The 16171-nt window shown below is 55.3% G+C and overlaps 1 protein-coding gene across 2 annotated transcripts; it reads right to left on the minus strand.

Moving 5' to 3' along the window:
* On the minus strand, window positions 1-15838 carry TGFB1 (transforming growth factor beta 1). 2 transcript variants are annotated; one of them, XM_079907428.1, is made up of 7 exons: window positions 14594-15838; window positions 11419-11579; window positions 9447-9564; window positions 7572-7649; window positions 7257-7404; window positions 2010-2163; window positions 1-1506 (listed from the first exon to the last, which is right to left on the minus strand). In XM_079907428.1, the coding sequence occupies exons 1-7, from the start codon at window positions 14946-14948 to the stop codon at window positions 1348-1350; spliced, it is 1173 nt and encodes a 390-aa protein (XP_079763554.1). In that variant the 5' UTR covers window positions 14949-15838; the 3' UTR covers window positions 1-1347. The 2 variants fall into 2 exon arrangements, with proteins under 2 accessions (XP_079763554.1, XP_079763553.1); XM_079907427.1 differs by having other exon boundaries at window positions 7257-7407.
* Window positions 15839-16171: the final 333 nt, after the last annotated feature.

A 16171-nucleotide genomic window follows, 5' to 3' on the forward strand; every position in this document is an offset into this window, starting at 1 on the left:
AATAAGTTAACCTCTCTGTGCCTCAGCATTCCCATCTGTGGAGTGGGGAGCAAATGATCTCCAAAGCAGGAGTTGGCAGACATTTTCTGTCAAGGGTCAGATAGTAAATATTTTTGACTTTGCACAGTTTCTACTCAACTCTGCCCTAGTAGCACTAAAACAGCCACAGACAGTACAGTACCAAGTGAGCATGGCTGTGCTCCAATAAAACTTTATTGACAGGGCTTCCCTGGTGGCGCGGTGGTTGAGAGTCTGCCTGCCAATGCAGGGGACACGGGTTCGTGCCCCGGTCCGGGAGGATCCCGCATGCCGCGGAGCAGCTGGGCCCGTGAGCCATGGCCGCTGGGCCTGCGTGTCCGGAGCCTGTGCTCCACAACGGGAGAGGCCACAACGGTGAGAAGCCCGCTTACCGCAAAGGAAAAAAAAAAAAAACTTTATTTACAGAAACAGGCAGCAAGTCAGAATTTGCCTGCAGGCAATAAATAGTTTGCCAACCCATGCTCTCTTGGGCTGTGGGGAGAATGCCGTGAGCTAGTAGAGTGGAGTGGAGAATTGTTATTATCCTCTGGCCTGTGAGTGTTACTTTCTGACTCAGATCTTAACACCCTTCCCCTTGCCCCTCCCTTCCAAACGCACTGGCCCCTTTCCTGCCTGTGTAGCTCACCCCAAGTTCATCTTCACTTCCAGGCCTTTGCTTTTGTCTTCCTACCAAGAACACCCTCCCCCAGGCTGCCTTCTTGGCTTCCTTCAAGTCCCAAATGCCACCTCGTCCAAGAAGCCCTCCCTCCTCCCCAAAGCCATCTCTTACCCTTCCTGCTTTCCTGTTTTCGCACAACTTTACTATGTCTGCTCCTCCCCAGAAAGTAGGTTCCTGGTAGGCAGGAACTATTCCCTTAACCTCTCTGGGCTTCCATTTCCTTACATTAAAAGTGGGTGTTATCAGAGTCTATCTCAGAGCTTTGTTATGGTGGTTAAATGAGTTAACATAAGGGTCCAAGGTGCTCAATAAATAAATCTAACCCTTGTTCACCAGGAGTAAGAAACATAACAAGCGCTAAGAAGTGTTTGTGTGAGGAGGGGCAAATGAATGATGGGCAGAGACAGGAGGAGGCAGATGAAAGTGTAAATGTAAGGAGATGCAGGGGGCATTGGGGGGGAGGTCGGGGAACGTCGGAAGAGAAACCCTAGTTAGGCGCCCAACGACACAGAGACCCAGTCCTCTCTCCACCTTTAATGGACCCCAGGTGGGCTTGGGCGCTGTGTCCTTAAATACAACTCTGATGAGGCGGGTGGGGGGCGGGGCCGGGCCTGCCGGGGTGGGCGGGACCTGTCGGGAGGGGCGGGGCCTCAGCTGCACTTGCAGGAGCGCACGATCATGTTGGACAGCTGCTCCACCTTGGGCTTGCGGCCCACGTAGTACACGATGGGCAGCGGCTCCAGCGCCTGCGGCACGCAGCACGGCGCCGCCGACGCGCCCGGGTTGTGCTGGTTGTACAGGGCCAGGACCTGCGGGGCGGGTGGGCGGGGTCAGGGTCGGGGGTCATGGGGAGGGTACCCCCACCCCGCCAGCCTCTCCCCATCTCCCTCTGTCTTATCTCATTCCGTTTCTTTCTGTTTCTCTGCCTCTCCCCAGTTTCCACTCTTGGCTTGTGTCTCATTGTCTTTCTCCTTCCATCTTCCTAATTCTCTATCCTCCTGCCTTTTTCTCTCTCATTGTGTCCCTCCGTTTCTCTCTTTCTCCTTCCATCTCCCCACCTCTTCCCAAGCCCAAGTTATGCATCTCCATGGGTCTCCCCATATCTCTGTCTCCCTCTGCCTCGTGTCTCTAACTGCTCAGACCCTGCCTCTAGTTTCTCTCCCACCCCTTTGCCACCTCCCCGCCAATCTCCCTGTCTCCTCTCTTTCTGACTACTATCTCGCCAATTCATCTGATATTACCTCTTTTTCTCCCTCTCCTCCCTCGGTTCCTGCTACCCTCATCCCACCCCCAGCCAGGGCTCCAGACGCACCTTGCTGTACTGCGTGTCCAGGCTCCAGATGTAGGGGCAGGGCCCCAGGCAGAAATTGGCGTGGTAGCCCTTGGGTTCGTGAATCCACTTCCAGCCCAGGTCCTTGCGGAAGTCAATGTAGAGCTGCCGAACGCAGCAGTTCTTTTCCGTGGAGCTGCAGGCCGGAGGGAGGGAGGAACCCGAGTCAGGAGAGCGGAGGGGTGCCCCTCCTCCCCCGGCTGTGCATGTGTTTCACCCTGGTTGCCCGCCAGCATGGTCTCCATCTTGGTCTCCCTTGCAACCCCTGTGATGATAACAGCAATAACAGTAATAGTAATGATCATCACTAACACTGATAAAGCACTTCCTCTAGTCCAGCACTGCGCTAAGGGCATCCTCATAAACATTATCTCAGGCAATGCTCAAGCCTCTAAGAAGCCAAATGAACGTCCAGAGGGGGCTACACCGACCACAGCACATCCACACACTGGAACATAAAAAACACAACGCAGCGCCACGTGTACTGATACGTTCTACGTGTGCAACAAATGTTCACTGAGCTACGACCGTGTGCTGGGCTGCGGTCTACTGGGGACGCAGTACAAACAAAACAGACAGAAATCCCTGCCTTATGGGGCCACATATTAGAGACTGTCCAGTCGCTCCTCTGCTCTGAACAAGCCCTCGCCATGGACCACAAGGCGCTACCAGATCTGGCTGATCTCAACTCCCTCCCCACTCCCACTCTCACTCTCCTTCGGCCACATTACCATCCTCGCTGTTCCTGAGTCCCAGCTCAGGACATTTGCACTTGCTGTTCCCTCTGCCTGGCTTGCTATTCCCACAGATACCCACTCTGGCTCTGTTTCTTCACTCCATTTGTATGTATGCTCAAACATCCCTCACTCAGGAACCCTTAACTCCTAGAACACTGCCTGGCATGCAGTAGGTGCTCAATAAGTATCAGTCAAACAAATGAATGTCGTCTCCTCAGAGTCCTTCCTGGACCATCCTACCCAAAATACCAATCCAAATGTTTGTTAATTCCATACAGTGTAATAACAGCATTCAGTTATGTGAGAAAACATGAAAATGACTGCAGCTGAAATGGGGCAAATCTTAATACTTGTTGATACTGGATGAGAGTTCATGGGGGTTCCTTGTACCATCTTGGTTACTTATGAATACATTTAAAGTTTCCCCTAATAAAAGAAATTTCAATCAGAAGAGGAAAAATAAATCATCACAATGACTTCTTTCTTTCCCCTTCCTCAGACTGGTTTTCCTTCTTGCCACCTGCTCTTTTATTAGATACTGATTTGTTTATCTGTTCGTTTTCTGTCTTCCTCTGAGGACAGGACTTTTTGTCTATTTTGTCCCTAAATGTGTCCCTGCAACAGTGCCTGGCATACAGCAGGTGCTTAGCAAGTACTGGCTGTATAAAATAATTGATCAATATGTTAGGTCTTTTAAAAAGCACATTGGAGGGACTTCCGTGGTGGTCCAGTGGTTAAGAATCCTCCTCCCAATGCAGGGGACGTGGGTCCGATTCCTGGTCGGGGAAATAAGATCCCACATCCTGCGGGGCAACTAAGCCTGCACGCCGCAACTACTGAGGCCACACACTCTAGAGCCTACTGAGGCGCCACAACTAGAGAGAAGGCAGCCCACGCGCCACAACGAAGAGCCCGCTCACCGCAACAAAGAGCCTGTGTGCCGCAACTAAAATCCAATGCAGCCAAAAAAAATAAATACTTTTTAAAAAACAAAACAAAATAAAAAATAAAAGCACATTGGAGAGTGGTGGTATGTAAGACTCTACTGCCCTGGACTCGTGATCTCTGTCCCAGGCTCGGATGCAAAAGTCAGTCCTCCCCAGTCTGCGGCCCTGGCTCCTTCATGTCTGGAAGGAAATGGGGCATTTTCTGTGCTGGCCCCTGGGGCCATGGTTGAGATGGGCTGGGAACTTAACTAAAAAGCTTGACTCATGGGCAGCGGAGAACACTTTAAATTCCATGTTCATAACATATGAAAGAAACACTATGCAAAGTTACAGGTACAGTATGATCCAAATTCTGTTTTGAATAGAAGGACTGGAGGGCAATATATTAAAATGTTGACAGTGACATTTCATATGTGGCAATGTGATGGGGGATATCGTTCTGTATTTTCCAAATTCTCGATAGTGGGTATGTGTTACTTTTAGAATCAGAAAATAAAATTTAAAGAAAGAAAATGCAGTACCCACCCCCCCCAAAAAGACTATACCATTTGGACAAAATAAAAAACATATACATGGCTATGTGTAAGTGTCTCATACAGAGACTCTCTGGGAGGAGACAGAAATACAATAAAAGCCTCCTCATAGAGGGGCTGGGGGCCAGAGCTGGAGGGTCTCTGAGTATCCTTTCTGGGTTTGATCCAAGTGCATGCATTTTCCTACTCAAGAATCAATAGAGAAAAAAAAAAAAAATCAATAGCGGGAACTCCCTGGCGGTCCACTGGTTAAGACTCCATGATTCCACTGCAGGGGGCACGGGTTCGATCCCTGGTCAGGGAACTAAGATTCCGCATGTGTGCGGTGCGGCCCAAAAAAAATATCAATAGAGAATTCCCTACAAGGCAGGTCTTATTATTATTCCCATTTGAAGGATGAAGAAATTGAGCCTCGGAGAAAGGGGGATGTTGTCTGTTCACTTGTAGCCTACATGTGGTGGAGTTTGGGGCCAGGTTCACAGCTAACTCTGTGCTGCCCTGGAGTCTGTGCCCTCATCTGCCCAGTGCAACCATGTCAGCTTAAGCAGAGGGGGAAGAGGCAATGTGACAGGATCTCCCAGGGCAAGACAAGGCCTCTCCCAAGAGCCACAGGACGTTGAGAAGGAAGTTAGGAAACTTAGATTCCCGTGAGTTCAGCCTGGCGCCTCCCCAGTCTGGCTGGGCCGCAGTTCCCTCATCTGTACAAAGATGCAAGGGATGTTGGATCAAATAAGATGTTGTTAAGGGCCCAGGAGGCGTCAGGAAATCCATGGATGGGCTGAGGGAGGGGTCTGAGCCCCCCAAACCACAGGCACCTACGTGTGTATGTATAGGCATATTCTGGGGAAAAAAGGTTCCTGGCTTTCGACTTCTCAAGGGGTTCCCGGACTCACAAAAGGGGAAGAACCACTGTCCAGAATAATCTTTCATTTCTGGTCCAACTGTGCCAGGGTGCTGAGGTCCTAAGACTTGAAGTGTGTGATTCTATTATCCAACTCAACTGTTCTCCCTGTAGGGTCCCTGCAGCAGCAGCACCGCCTGGGAACTTGTGGGAAATGCAAATTCTCAGGCCCCACCCCAGACCCACTGAATCAGAAACTGGGGGTGGGGATAGGTGGGAGACAGCAGGCCACATTTAACAAGCCTTCCAGGTGACCCTGAGGTGCATGCCTGGGGCCTGCTGCTTTCCAGGTCCTGTGATACATGCAGTCCAGGCGTTTGCAACTCTGCCCTCCAGTCTACCAGGACCCAACAGGGCCTGACGAGTAAAAGAAACCCACTTGGGGGACTTGCCTGGCAGTCCAGTGGTTAAGACTCTGCACTTCCACTGCAGGGGGCAACAGTTTGATCCCCAGTCAGGGAACAACTCAGATCCCACATGCTGCATGGCTCGGGCCAAAAAAGAAAAAAAAAGACCCAAATATGGTCTATACGTGGCAATTATTTGATACATATTTAATATTCTTTTTTAAAGTCTACAGAACCATCTCTCTGTTTCCCCACTTTGTATTGTATTTGTTGAAGAAACTGGGTCAGGTTTCCCACGATCTAGATGTTGCTGACTGCACGACCACGGTGTTGTCTAACATGTTTCTCTGTTCTCATATTTCTGGAAAATTGGATCTACCGCACTGATCAGCTTCAGGTTTGATTTTCTGGGAAGATTTCCTAAGTGACGCTGTGTCCCTCATGTGGCTGGCACTCTCTCACTGTAATAGTATAAGCTGCTGGCACTCACGACCTCAATCCATTCATTCATCCACAGGATTGTTGGGCAGAGGGTAGGATCTGGGGGTGAAGGAGTTTGGGAGCAGAGCTGACTTTCCGGCAGGAGAACTGCATGTAACAAAGCCCAAAGGCACCATCAAAATATTAAGCAGGGGAGGGCCAAGGTCACATTATCATTCTAAACTCACAACACTCTAACTCTGAACTTCAACATTCTAGGACTACAACTTTTCAGTTTTCTTGGACTGCAATACACCAGCCTCTCAAGATTCTAACACACCAAAGCTTTCCAGCTTTCTAGGATTCCCACATTCCAGCTCTCCAAGATCTTGGCATTCTTGAATTCCAATATTTCAAAACTGCATTCCAGGGCTTCCCTGGTGGCGCAGTGGTTGAGAGTCCGCCTGCCGATGCAGGGGACGCGGGTTCGTGCCCCGGTCCGGGAAGATCCCACATGCCGCGGAGCGGCTGGGCCCGTGAGCCATGGCCGCTGAGCCTGCACGAACGGAGCCTGGGCTCCGCAACGGGAGAGGCCACAACAGTGAGAGGCCCGCGTACGGGAAAAGAAAAAAAAAAAAAAAAAACTGCATTCCAACATTCCACAATTCTGAGCCCATCACTCAAGAGGTCCAAGCTGCCACGTTCTAAGATCACAGCCTTCCAAGATTCTCACAAGATTCCAGCCCTGAGTCCCAACATTCTAGGTGACCAAGACTCTGGCTTTCTCCAACTCCAACATTTGTGGATGCTAATAATGTAACACAGGACTCCACTATTCTGGGCCCAACAGTCAAGGACTCCAATCTGCCGATACGGGAGACTCCAGTCTGTCAATGGTATAGGAATCCAACACGGGCAATCTTCCAGTTCTGAATTCCCAAGTTCTAGGATCCCAACATCCCTTGAGTCCAACATTCTCAGATTTCAATAATGAATACCGATTCTCACATCCTAGAATCCCCACATGCTCGAACCCCAACCTGCCAGCAGGACAGAAATCTAACGTGGCGACCTTCCAGTATTGAATTCTCAGTGTTCAACGTTCTAATAGTCTCTGATTGCAACCCACCAGCCAGAGAGCCACCTGCTCTCAGCATTCAATGACTCCCAGTTCGCACATCCCAGCATCCTAGGCCTCGGACCTCATCCCCCGAACGCTCCAGGCTGAAGCAGATGCCAGCCCAAGCGTAGCACCAGCCAGGTGCCCAATCTGCGGTGCCTGCTCAGCAGACGGCAAGGAGGCCCCCAGCCCAGAAGGCGTCAGGGAAAGGCTGCAAGGTTCACCTGAAGCAGTAGTTGGTGTCCAGGGCTCGGCGGTGCCGGGAGCTGTGCAGGTGCTGGGCCCTCTCCAGCGGGGTGGCCATGAGGAGCAGGAAGGGCCGGTTCATGCCATGAATGGTGGCGAGGTCACCCCGGCGGCCGGAACTGAACCCTGCTTTGGTTTGGGAGTCAGGCGGTAGGGAGGGTGGGGGAGACATACACACACTCTCAGATGGATGAATGGGAGATGGTCAAGGGGAAGAAACACACACACACACACACACACACACACACACATCACTGGTGGGCATGGGGCCGGGCCGGGGAGGTGGGCCTCACCGTTAATGTCCACTTGGAGTGTGTTATCTTTGCTGTCACAGGAACAGTGGGCACTGAGGCGAAAGCCCTCTATTTCCTCTGTGGGAGTGGGGAGAGGGAAGCCAGTGTGAGGGGGCGGCTCACCCAGTCCCTGGGGGAGGAGAAAGGAAGTAGCAAACCCCCGGCGTGGGGGTGGGGGGACCTCCTTCCTGCCCCTTCCCCTGCCTGGCCTCTCACTGCACCCTCGTGCTCCAGTCCTTTGCCTTGCAGCCTCCTCCTCCTGCAGGTCTCAGCTCAAAGGCCACCTCCTCCTGGAAGCCCTCCAGGACACAGCCCCTCCCCCACTATGACAGCACTTTATTTTCTCCATAGCACTTACCCTGACATTTGTATCTGACTATTTATTCCCCTCTTTGTTCTCAGTGGCAAAGCAGGATACGTGGGGGCAGGGATCCTTGTTTTCTTGTTCCCCACTGGGCCTGGCCCACAGTCACAGTAAAAACAAACATCTCCTGAGTTCGCACTGGGTGCCAGACCCTGTTCTAAACACTTTTTGTGCGTTATTTCCTTTAATCCTCACCAAAGCTCCCCATTTTACAGATGAAGAAGCCAAGGCCCACGGAGAGGGGGTGACTTGCCCAAAGTGGGAAAAGGCAGGGCTGGGATGCAAGTGCCTGGGCTCTTGTCCCAGGGCCGGTGTGGAAGAAAGTTTTCTTGAATGAATGAGTGAATGCCTTTCTAAGCTCCCACTATGTGTTGGACCCTGTGCTGGGGGCTCTGGACTCAGCAATCAGCCCAGGACACTTGTCGCAGCGCTCACCTGCTCCCTAACCCCCATCTTTTCCTCTGGCCAAACCATCACTTATCTCATGAGTCTCAACACAATCATCCTCATCCAGGAAGCCCTCCTGGACCCCTCCAGATGGGTTTGGATGCCCACTCTCGGCTCCCCCATCCCAGCTCTGGTCATTGTGGCCATCACAATGGGAGTCAGGCGGGCTCCCTGCTAGGGCTTTGGCAAGATTTCCTAGGTGTCTAGAAGTGACTGTGGGCCCCATGAGGGCAGGCCTAGAAGTTGTCATGGTTACCACTGTGTCCCCCACACCACCCGCACAGGGCCAGGCACATAGCAGGAAGCTACTGGCATCTACTGAGTGAAGGAATGAACGAGACGGAGACTAGGAAGGGAGATGTGGGTACTGTGGACTCAGATGAGACAGGACAGACAGTCCTCTTCTGGACAGATCAGGTGTGTCAGGCTCTCCCTGGACTCAAGGGCTCTGCACAGCCTATCCCTCTGCCTTGAACACTCTTGCCCCTCCGTCTTTCCCAGGCTGGCTCCACTCATCCCTCAGACAACCGCTCTAATGTCCCCTCTTCCAGGAAGCCCTCCCTGATTTCCCAGGCTGGGTCAGGCACCTCCTCTGGGCTCCCCCTCCCAACCCTGCCCACTCTGGGACATTACTACCTGGTTTTCAGGTCTTTTCCCCAAATCTCTTAACCCAAGCAATGGATGATAAGCTTCACGAGGGCAAGTATGGTGCTGTTTTGGTTACTGTTTTGTCCCCAGCATCACCCAGCACAGGGCAGGTGCTCAGGAAATGGATTTACCATTAATCACTCAGGTTTGAGTGCCTGGAAGGAGGCCCAGGTCTGGGCTCTTTGGCACCAACATGGGGTGGGCGGTGCTAGGCAGGGGAGCCCCAGGACAAACAATGGGGTCAACCCCATTACAAAATAGGGGTTGGGAGGGACTTCCCTGGTGGTCCAATGGTTAACAGTCCGCGCTTCCACTGCAGGTTCGACCCCTGGTCGGGGAGCTAAGATCCCACATGCCACGCAGTGCGGCCAGAAAACACAAAAAAAATAGGGGTGGGGCAGACAAGCGGTCCTCACCTCCGTGGGTCAGCCACTGCCGCACAACTCCAGTGACGTCAAAGGACAGCCACTCCGGCGAGTCGCTGGGGGCCAGCAGCCGGTTGCTGAGGTAGCGCCAGGAATCATTGCTGTATTTCTGGGGGATAATGAATTGGGGGGAGAGACAGTGGGTAGATGCTGCCACACACCCCTCATGTACACTGCACCCCTGAGTCCATCTGCTCCCCGAAAAGGGCTTCCACACAGTCCTGCAGACTGTCCCCTCCCAGACACCCAAACCGAGGGGCCCACAGGAGCCACCCACCCCACAGCAGCCCAGAGGGGAGAGAGAACCCCAGGCTGGGGGGTCAAGGCACCTGGGCAGCTCATCCTCTATGCCTGACCCCGGCATGGCCATGGAAAATTCCTCTCCCCTTTTGTCCTTGGTTTCCTCACTGATGAAATGCCAGGCGGCCCCTTTCAGCTTGGACAGCCCACGATGCCACGATTCTCCTACTGACATCGTAGGGGTCACTGACTATAGACAGTTCTGCAAATTTGGCCCCCCAAATTCTGAGAGTCTATCACGTTCCTTCTTTTTTGAAAAAAAAGTATTTATTTTTTATTTATTTATTTTTGGCTGCTTTGGGTCTTTGTTCCTACGCGCGGGCTTTCTCTAGTTGCGGCGAGCGGGGGCTACTCTTTGTTGCGGTGCACGGGCTTCTCATTGCGGTGGCCTCTCCTGTTGCGGAGCACAGGCTCTAGGCGCACGGGCTTCAGTAGTTGTGGCACATGGGCTCAGTAGTTGTGGCTCGCGGGCTCCAGAGTACAGGCTCAGTAGTTGTGGCACATGGGCTTAGTTGCTCCGCAGCATGTGGGATCTTCCCGGACCAGGGCTCGAACCCGTGTCCCCTGCGTTGGCAGGCAGATTCTTAACTACTGCGCCACCAGAGAAGCCCCGAGTTATCACTTTCTAGAAGTTATGTTAGAAGTCATTCCATAACGCCAGTGCTCAGTGGCACCCCAAGAATTACACATTCAATGAGCCTGAGACATTCCAGAGGACTCATGTTCTACAGACCCACGAGTCTGACATGCCACAAACCTAGACGTTGCAGACGCCTGACATCCACGTGGAATGATCCCCTGGGAGCTGGCAGGATAAAAGCGAATTCTCTAGACTCCAAGAAGTTAACATCAGACAAAGTTCCCTTGTTTTGGTTTTGTTTTTTTTTTTTTGCTGTACGCGGGCCTCTCACTGTTGTGGCCTGTCCCGCTGCGGAGCACAGGCTCCAGATGCGCAGGCCCAGCGGCCATGGCTCACGGGCCCAGCCGCTCCGCGGCACGCGGGATCCCCCCAGACCGGGGCACGAACCCGTGTCCCCCGCATCGGCAGGCAGACTCTCTCAACCGCTGCGCCACCAGGGAAGCCCAAAGTTCCCTTGTTGTAAGAGTCTAACACCTACTACTGAATCTAACATTCCACATGACAGGGATTCTGGGTCACAGAACCTTCAAGAGAATCCAGAACTTCTTGAGGCTCCCATCTTCCTGGAGACTCTTCTAGAAAAGAGCTAACCAAGAGACCTTTCCGTGATGATGGAAAAGTTCTTTATCTGTGGTGTCCAAAATAGCGGCTGCTAACCCCATGTGACTACAGGCCACTTGAACTATGGCCAGTGAGACGGACGAACTGAATTTTTTCTTTTATTTAATTTTGATCAACTTAAATGGCCATAGGTGGCTAGTGGCTACTGTGTGGGGACAGAGCACTTTGAAAGTCTGCAACCCTTACAGAGATTCAAACTTTCAAAAGTCCTGAGTTCTTAGAGTCCAACTCCTAAGATTCCGGCCTTCTAAACGTTTAACCTTCTAGGGCTCTAGGAGTCTGAAAGCTTCAGAGCCCTGTGATCCCACAGTCCGTGCCTTCAGGATCGGTCACTATGGACCCTGAAGCCACCAGCCTTCCAGCCGCCCCAGCCCAGGCCACCTCTGGGGCCCTCGCCCCCACCTGGTACAGCTCCACGTGCTGCTCCACTTTTAACTTGAGCCTCAGCAGGCGCAGCTCTGCCCGAGAGAGCAACACAGGTTCGGGCACCGCTTCCCGGAGCTCCGACGTGTTGAAGAGCATATACATGCTGTGTGGACTACGCTTGATTTTCCCATAGATTTCTAGGCAGAAGGAGCCGAGAGGGGGGATGTCAGGGTTTGACGGGGGCAGGGGAGCTGGCGCACCCCAAGTCAAAGAGCCCTGGGTTGGAGTCTAACCCTAACACATTTTGGCTGTGTGACCTTAGGTGACTGGCTTCCCCTCTCTGGGTTTGTTTCCACCTCTTTAGACGGGATCTTATCCACCCTTCCCTCCCATCAACTGGGAAGTGCCCCTCAGGACAAAGCTGGCACAGGGCTGGGCACTGCTCTAACTGCTTAGGCCTCCCCAGCACGTGGAGCCTCAAACGCAAGTTATGTCGCAGCCCAGGGATCACGGGCATTTGAATCGGACTGTGCCTCGACTGCCTTCTTTCCTGGGCAAGTCACAAGCCCTCTCGGAGCCTCAGTTTCCTATTCTTTGGGGAAAGATCAACCTGACATCAAGTTCTCTGCCTCCCAACCCAGGCTCTCCTAACTGAAGCGCGGGAACTTTGGGCAAGTGAATTCCTCTCTGTGTGCCAGGTTCTCACCTGTAAGACAAGGACTGATTACAGGTTGCTAGTGTGAAATAAGCGAGATGATGCAGATAAAGTATGTCGTACAGAGTCTGCATACAATGCTTACTCTAATGTGTGTGTTCAACAACCCCATGAGGAAGATACTATTAGTATACCCGTTTTATAGATGGGAAAACTGAGGCAAAGAGATGAAACAATTGGCCCCAAGATCACGCAGCCAGGAAGATGCAGAGTGGGGATTCAAACTCAGCCAGTCTGATTCCAGAGACTGTGCTCTTAACCCCTAGGTTATGCTGCCTTCCTGCTAATGTGACATTACTCTTGTTGTTGTTGTTATTATTATTATTGTTTCCTTCCCCAGCTGGTTAGAAAAGGCAAAGTTCATTCTAGGTAAGAATGGCTTCAGGGGCGGGGGAAGGGGAACAGAGAAAATTAGGAAGTTTTCTAGTCTAGGAAAAGTTGGGGGTTGGGAAAGAGCGGGGCAAGCCATGAACTCCTGGATCAACTGGGACAGCTGCTTTAGGCCTCTGCAGTGGGGGCATGGAAATGGTGGAGACATCCGATGAGAAAGGACAGAGGAAGCCCCTTCTGTGGGCCTCCTTCCCCTACTTCTCCCCTCTCTAGCCGGGCCAGCCCCTGCCCCGCACAAAAAAAGCCCTATCTTGGCCCAGGAGTTACTCAGCAGACCCCAAAGGAAGGGTAGAGCCCAGGCCTGGGAGACAGATAGGGAAAAAGAGAGATAGAAGGGTTAGGAACGGTCAGAGGGAGAGATGGAGAGTAGGGTATGGAGGAGAAAAAGCGAGAGAGAGGGAAGAGATGGAGAGACAGAAACTGGGAGACCCAGACTGGGACAGAGAGAGTAACGGTGATGCGGGAGAGATGGAAAGGCAGAGATGGGAGACAGACACACGGGGAAGAGAGACATAGGGTTTGGGAGCGAGATGGAGGCAGAAGAGGAATGAAGAGAGACTGAAGGTATCAGTGTTGGAAAAATCTCTACAACCAAGGTGAAGCTACGACGGAAAAGGTGAGACGGAGATGTGGGAGGGTAGGGGTGTCATTCGGCTGAAGCGGCAACTGGGTACACAAATGGGCCAGAGACCCACAAGTCTAATGCCCAAGAGGGAAAGTGAAAGCAGGGGGGTCGCCCCCAAGCCTCGGGGCCACGCGGAACGCCTGGGTCTCCGCGGGCGCCGATGGGGCGGGCCCAGCGGTAGTGCCGCCCTGAGCTGGGGGTGAAGGGGGCGGGAGGCGCCGCTGCCACCGCGAGGGCGGGGACCGGACCTGCCTCGTCTCGCCCCAGGCTCCGCGCGCGATCCCCGCCCCCCGAGGCACGGGAAGGAAAGGAAGGGAGGGAGGGCTAGGCGGCCGGACGCTGGGGTTTCCCCAGCCTCCTAGAGAGGAACTAGGAGTTTGGGGTCCAGGCTCTCAGCATTCAGCTCTGCTGGGGTTCTCCTGTCCCCTTCCGGAAGCGCAGGCTCCGCCCCCCGCGCGTGGCACACACGTGGGGCTTCCTCACCCCTACCAGCTCGGTTTTCTCACCCGGGTCTTGTAGAGTCGCACCCACCCACCTCTCCCTCTACGGCTCGACTCCTCGCTCAGCCCTCTCCCTTCCATCCCGCGGCGTGGCGGAGGCTCGCTGCTCCCAGCATGGCACCGTCCATCTCTCCTCTGCCCGCTCCCAGGTCCACCTTTCCCACGCTTGTCTCTCCGCTCTGTATACCCCTTCCCACGACCCAGTATTCTAGGTTTCCTGGGGGCTCGCTTCCTCCGCTGGGCTTCCTCCTCTCACGTCCGTCTGCGAAATAGAGCACCTCCCGGCGCATCCCCGGCATCCCCCTGGGGTCTCCGCTTCTCTCCCGCCAGTTTCCCCCACCCTACGACCTCGCGCCCCCTTTTGACCTCGCATTGATCACCCCCTCCCCGCCTCTCTCTCTAAGCCCTTCCCCAATCCCGCGTGTTCTTCGCGCCGTGTGCAAATGCGTCCACTCTCCACTTTCTGGAACCTCTGGGGTTCGCTTCACCTAGTTTTTCTGTCCTTGAATCTTCCTGCCTCATGACCCGTGAGCTCTGGGTCAGCTTTCCCCACTACCTCTCCTCTCCCCAATGCCAGGGTCCTCGCTTCTCCCAAAGCGAGCTCCCTCTCTGCGGGCCCCACCCACGACCCCCGCACTCTAGTGCACCCTGCAAGGGGAAGTCTTTTTCTACACCCCCACCCCGTAACTACTTCGCTTCTCTCCCTCTAAGGGACTCCCCCCGCCCACGATCTCGCATGTTCCTGTAGCCCTCCAAAAGCGGTCCACTCCGCTCACTATCTCCTCTTCAAGACCAGATACCTGGGGGGTAGGGAGCTCAGCTCTATCCTCTTTGAGACTCCCCCTCCCAAGTTCCCGGCGCCCCCGGGGGTCCTCTTCCCCCAGCCAGTTTCCTCTACCGGTAATTTCCTCCCCGTGACCCCTGCACTCCGGCGCCCCCTGGGGGCTCCCCTCCAGGGTTCCCCTGCCCCTCCGAGCTCACCGTTGCTGTTTTCCACCATTAGCACGCGGGTGACCTCCTTGGCGTAGTAGTCCGCCTCTGGCTCAGGCTCAGGTTCGGCACTTTCCCCGGCCACCCGGTCACGGGTACTGTTGTAAAGAGCCAGTACGGCCTCGGGCAGCGGACCGGGCGGCACCTCCCCCTGGCTCGGGGGGCTGGCGAGCCGAAGCTTGGACAGAATCTGGCCGCGGATGGCCTCGATGCGCTTTCGCTTCACCAGCTCCATGTCGATGGTCTTGCAGGTGGACAGTCCGGCGGCCGGCCGGCCAGGCGGCAGCACTAGTAGCCACAGCAGCGGCAGCAGCAGCGGCAGCAGCCGCAGCCCCGAGGGCGGCATGAGGGAGGCGGCGCCCCCGGCACAGCCGAGAGCGCAAGCCGGGCTGGGGTGGGAAGAGGGAGGCCCCGCCCCTACAGGGGCTGGGGGGGGGGGGTCTCCCGAGGAAAGGTAGGAGGGTCTGGGGAGGGAGGGAGTTGAGGCCCTCAGGGAGGACGGAGCGGAGCTGGAGGGGCGGCTCTGATGGGTGTGTTCTCGGTATCCCACGGCAAAAACCGAGATGAGCGAGATCTGGTACCAAAGGTGGGTGGTCTTGAATAGGAAAGCTGAGGCAGGTCTGAGATTGATCCCGTCTCCTGGATCCCGGAGGAGAAGGGTCCTTGGATGCGCGGGGGCTCAAGAGAGAGGCTAGGAGTTGGGGGCCGTGCGGGAGGGTGCGACCGATGTCTGGGGTCGAGTCCTCGCGGGAGTCGGGTATGAGGCTCCTGAGGGCTGGTCCGGAATGGGGGCGCCCGGGGAACGCCGTGTGGGGGGAAGGAAGGGAGCAAGCGTCCGAGGCAGTGCAGGGCGGAGGTGCGGTCTGGGGTCCCCCAGTCCTGCCTCGCGGAGCAGCGCTGCGCGAAGGTCCCCGCGCCTTTGGCTCCCAGCGGCAGCGGAAAAGTCTCAAAACTTTTTTCCTCTTCTCCCAACCAGCTCGTCCCTCCTCCCGCTCCTCCTCCCCCTCCTCCCCGCAGTGGCGGCGGCGGCGGCGGGGGCGGCGGCGGCTCGTCTCAGACTCTGGGGCCTTGGGCTGCTCCTCGGCGGCTCCTTCCTCCGTTCCCGGCTGAGGCCGGCCCCGCGGGCGGCTTCGAGCCGGGGGGTGCCCCGGAGGGGGCGTCCCCCCTGCCCCCGGCCGGGGGCCTCGCTGTCTGGCGGATCCGCGGCGGGAGGAAGGGAGTGGGACGGCCTGGGGCGCGAAGGGCGGCGGCGGCGGCGACCGGCTGGGGCGGCGGGGGGTTTTTGAAGCCGCCCCGGCCCCACCCAGGAAGCGCGCGGGGCGGGGGCGGCCCTCAGGGGGAGGGCATGGGGGGGGGGGCCGGTCCACAGTCCTCATCTCGCGTGGGCGGGCTCCGAGGGGGGTCCCTTAAGCCCTGGGGGGAGGGGGCGGGCACCCGGCTCCGCCCCACCAACAGGGTGCTGCCTCCTGGCGGCTGAGCGCTACCAAAGCGGGCGGCTGTGCTGCGTGTGGCTTTGAGGACTGTGCGAGGGTCACCGAGGGAATAAAGACCTGGCGGAGAGGGCTCAGT

The sequence above is a fragment of the Stenella coeruleoalba genome (genome assembly GCF_951394435.1).
Source record: "Stenella coeruleoalba genome assembly, chromosome: 20".
Lineage (NCBI taxonomy): Eukaryota > Metazoa > Chordata > Mammalia > Artiodactyla > Delphinidae > Stenella > Stenella coeruleoalba.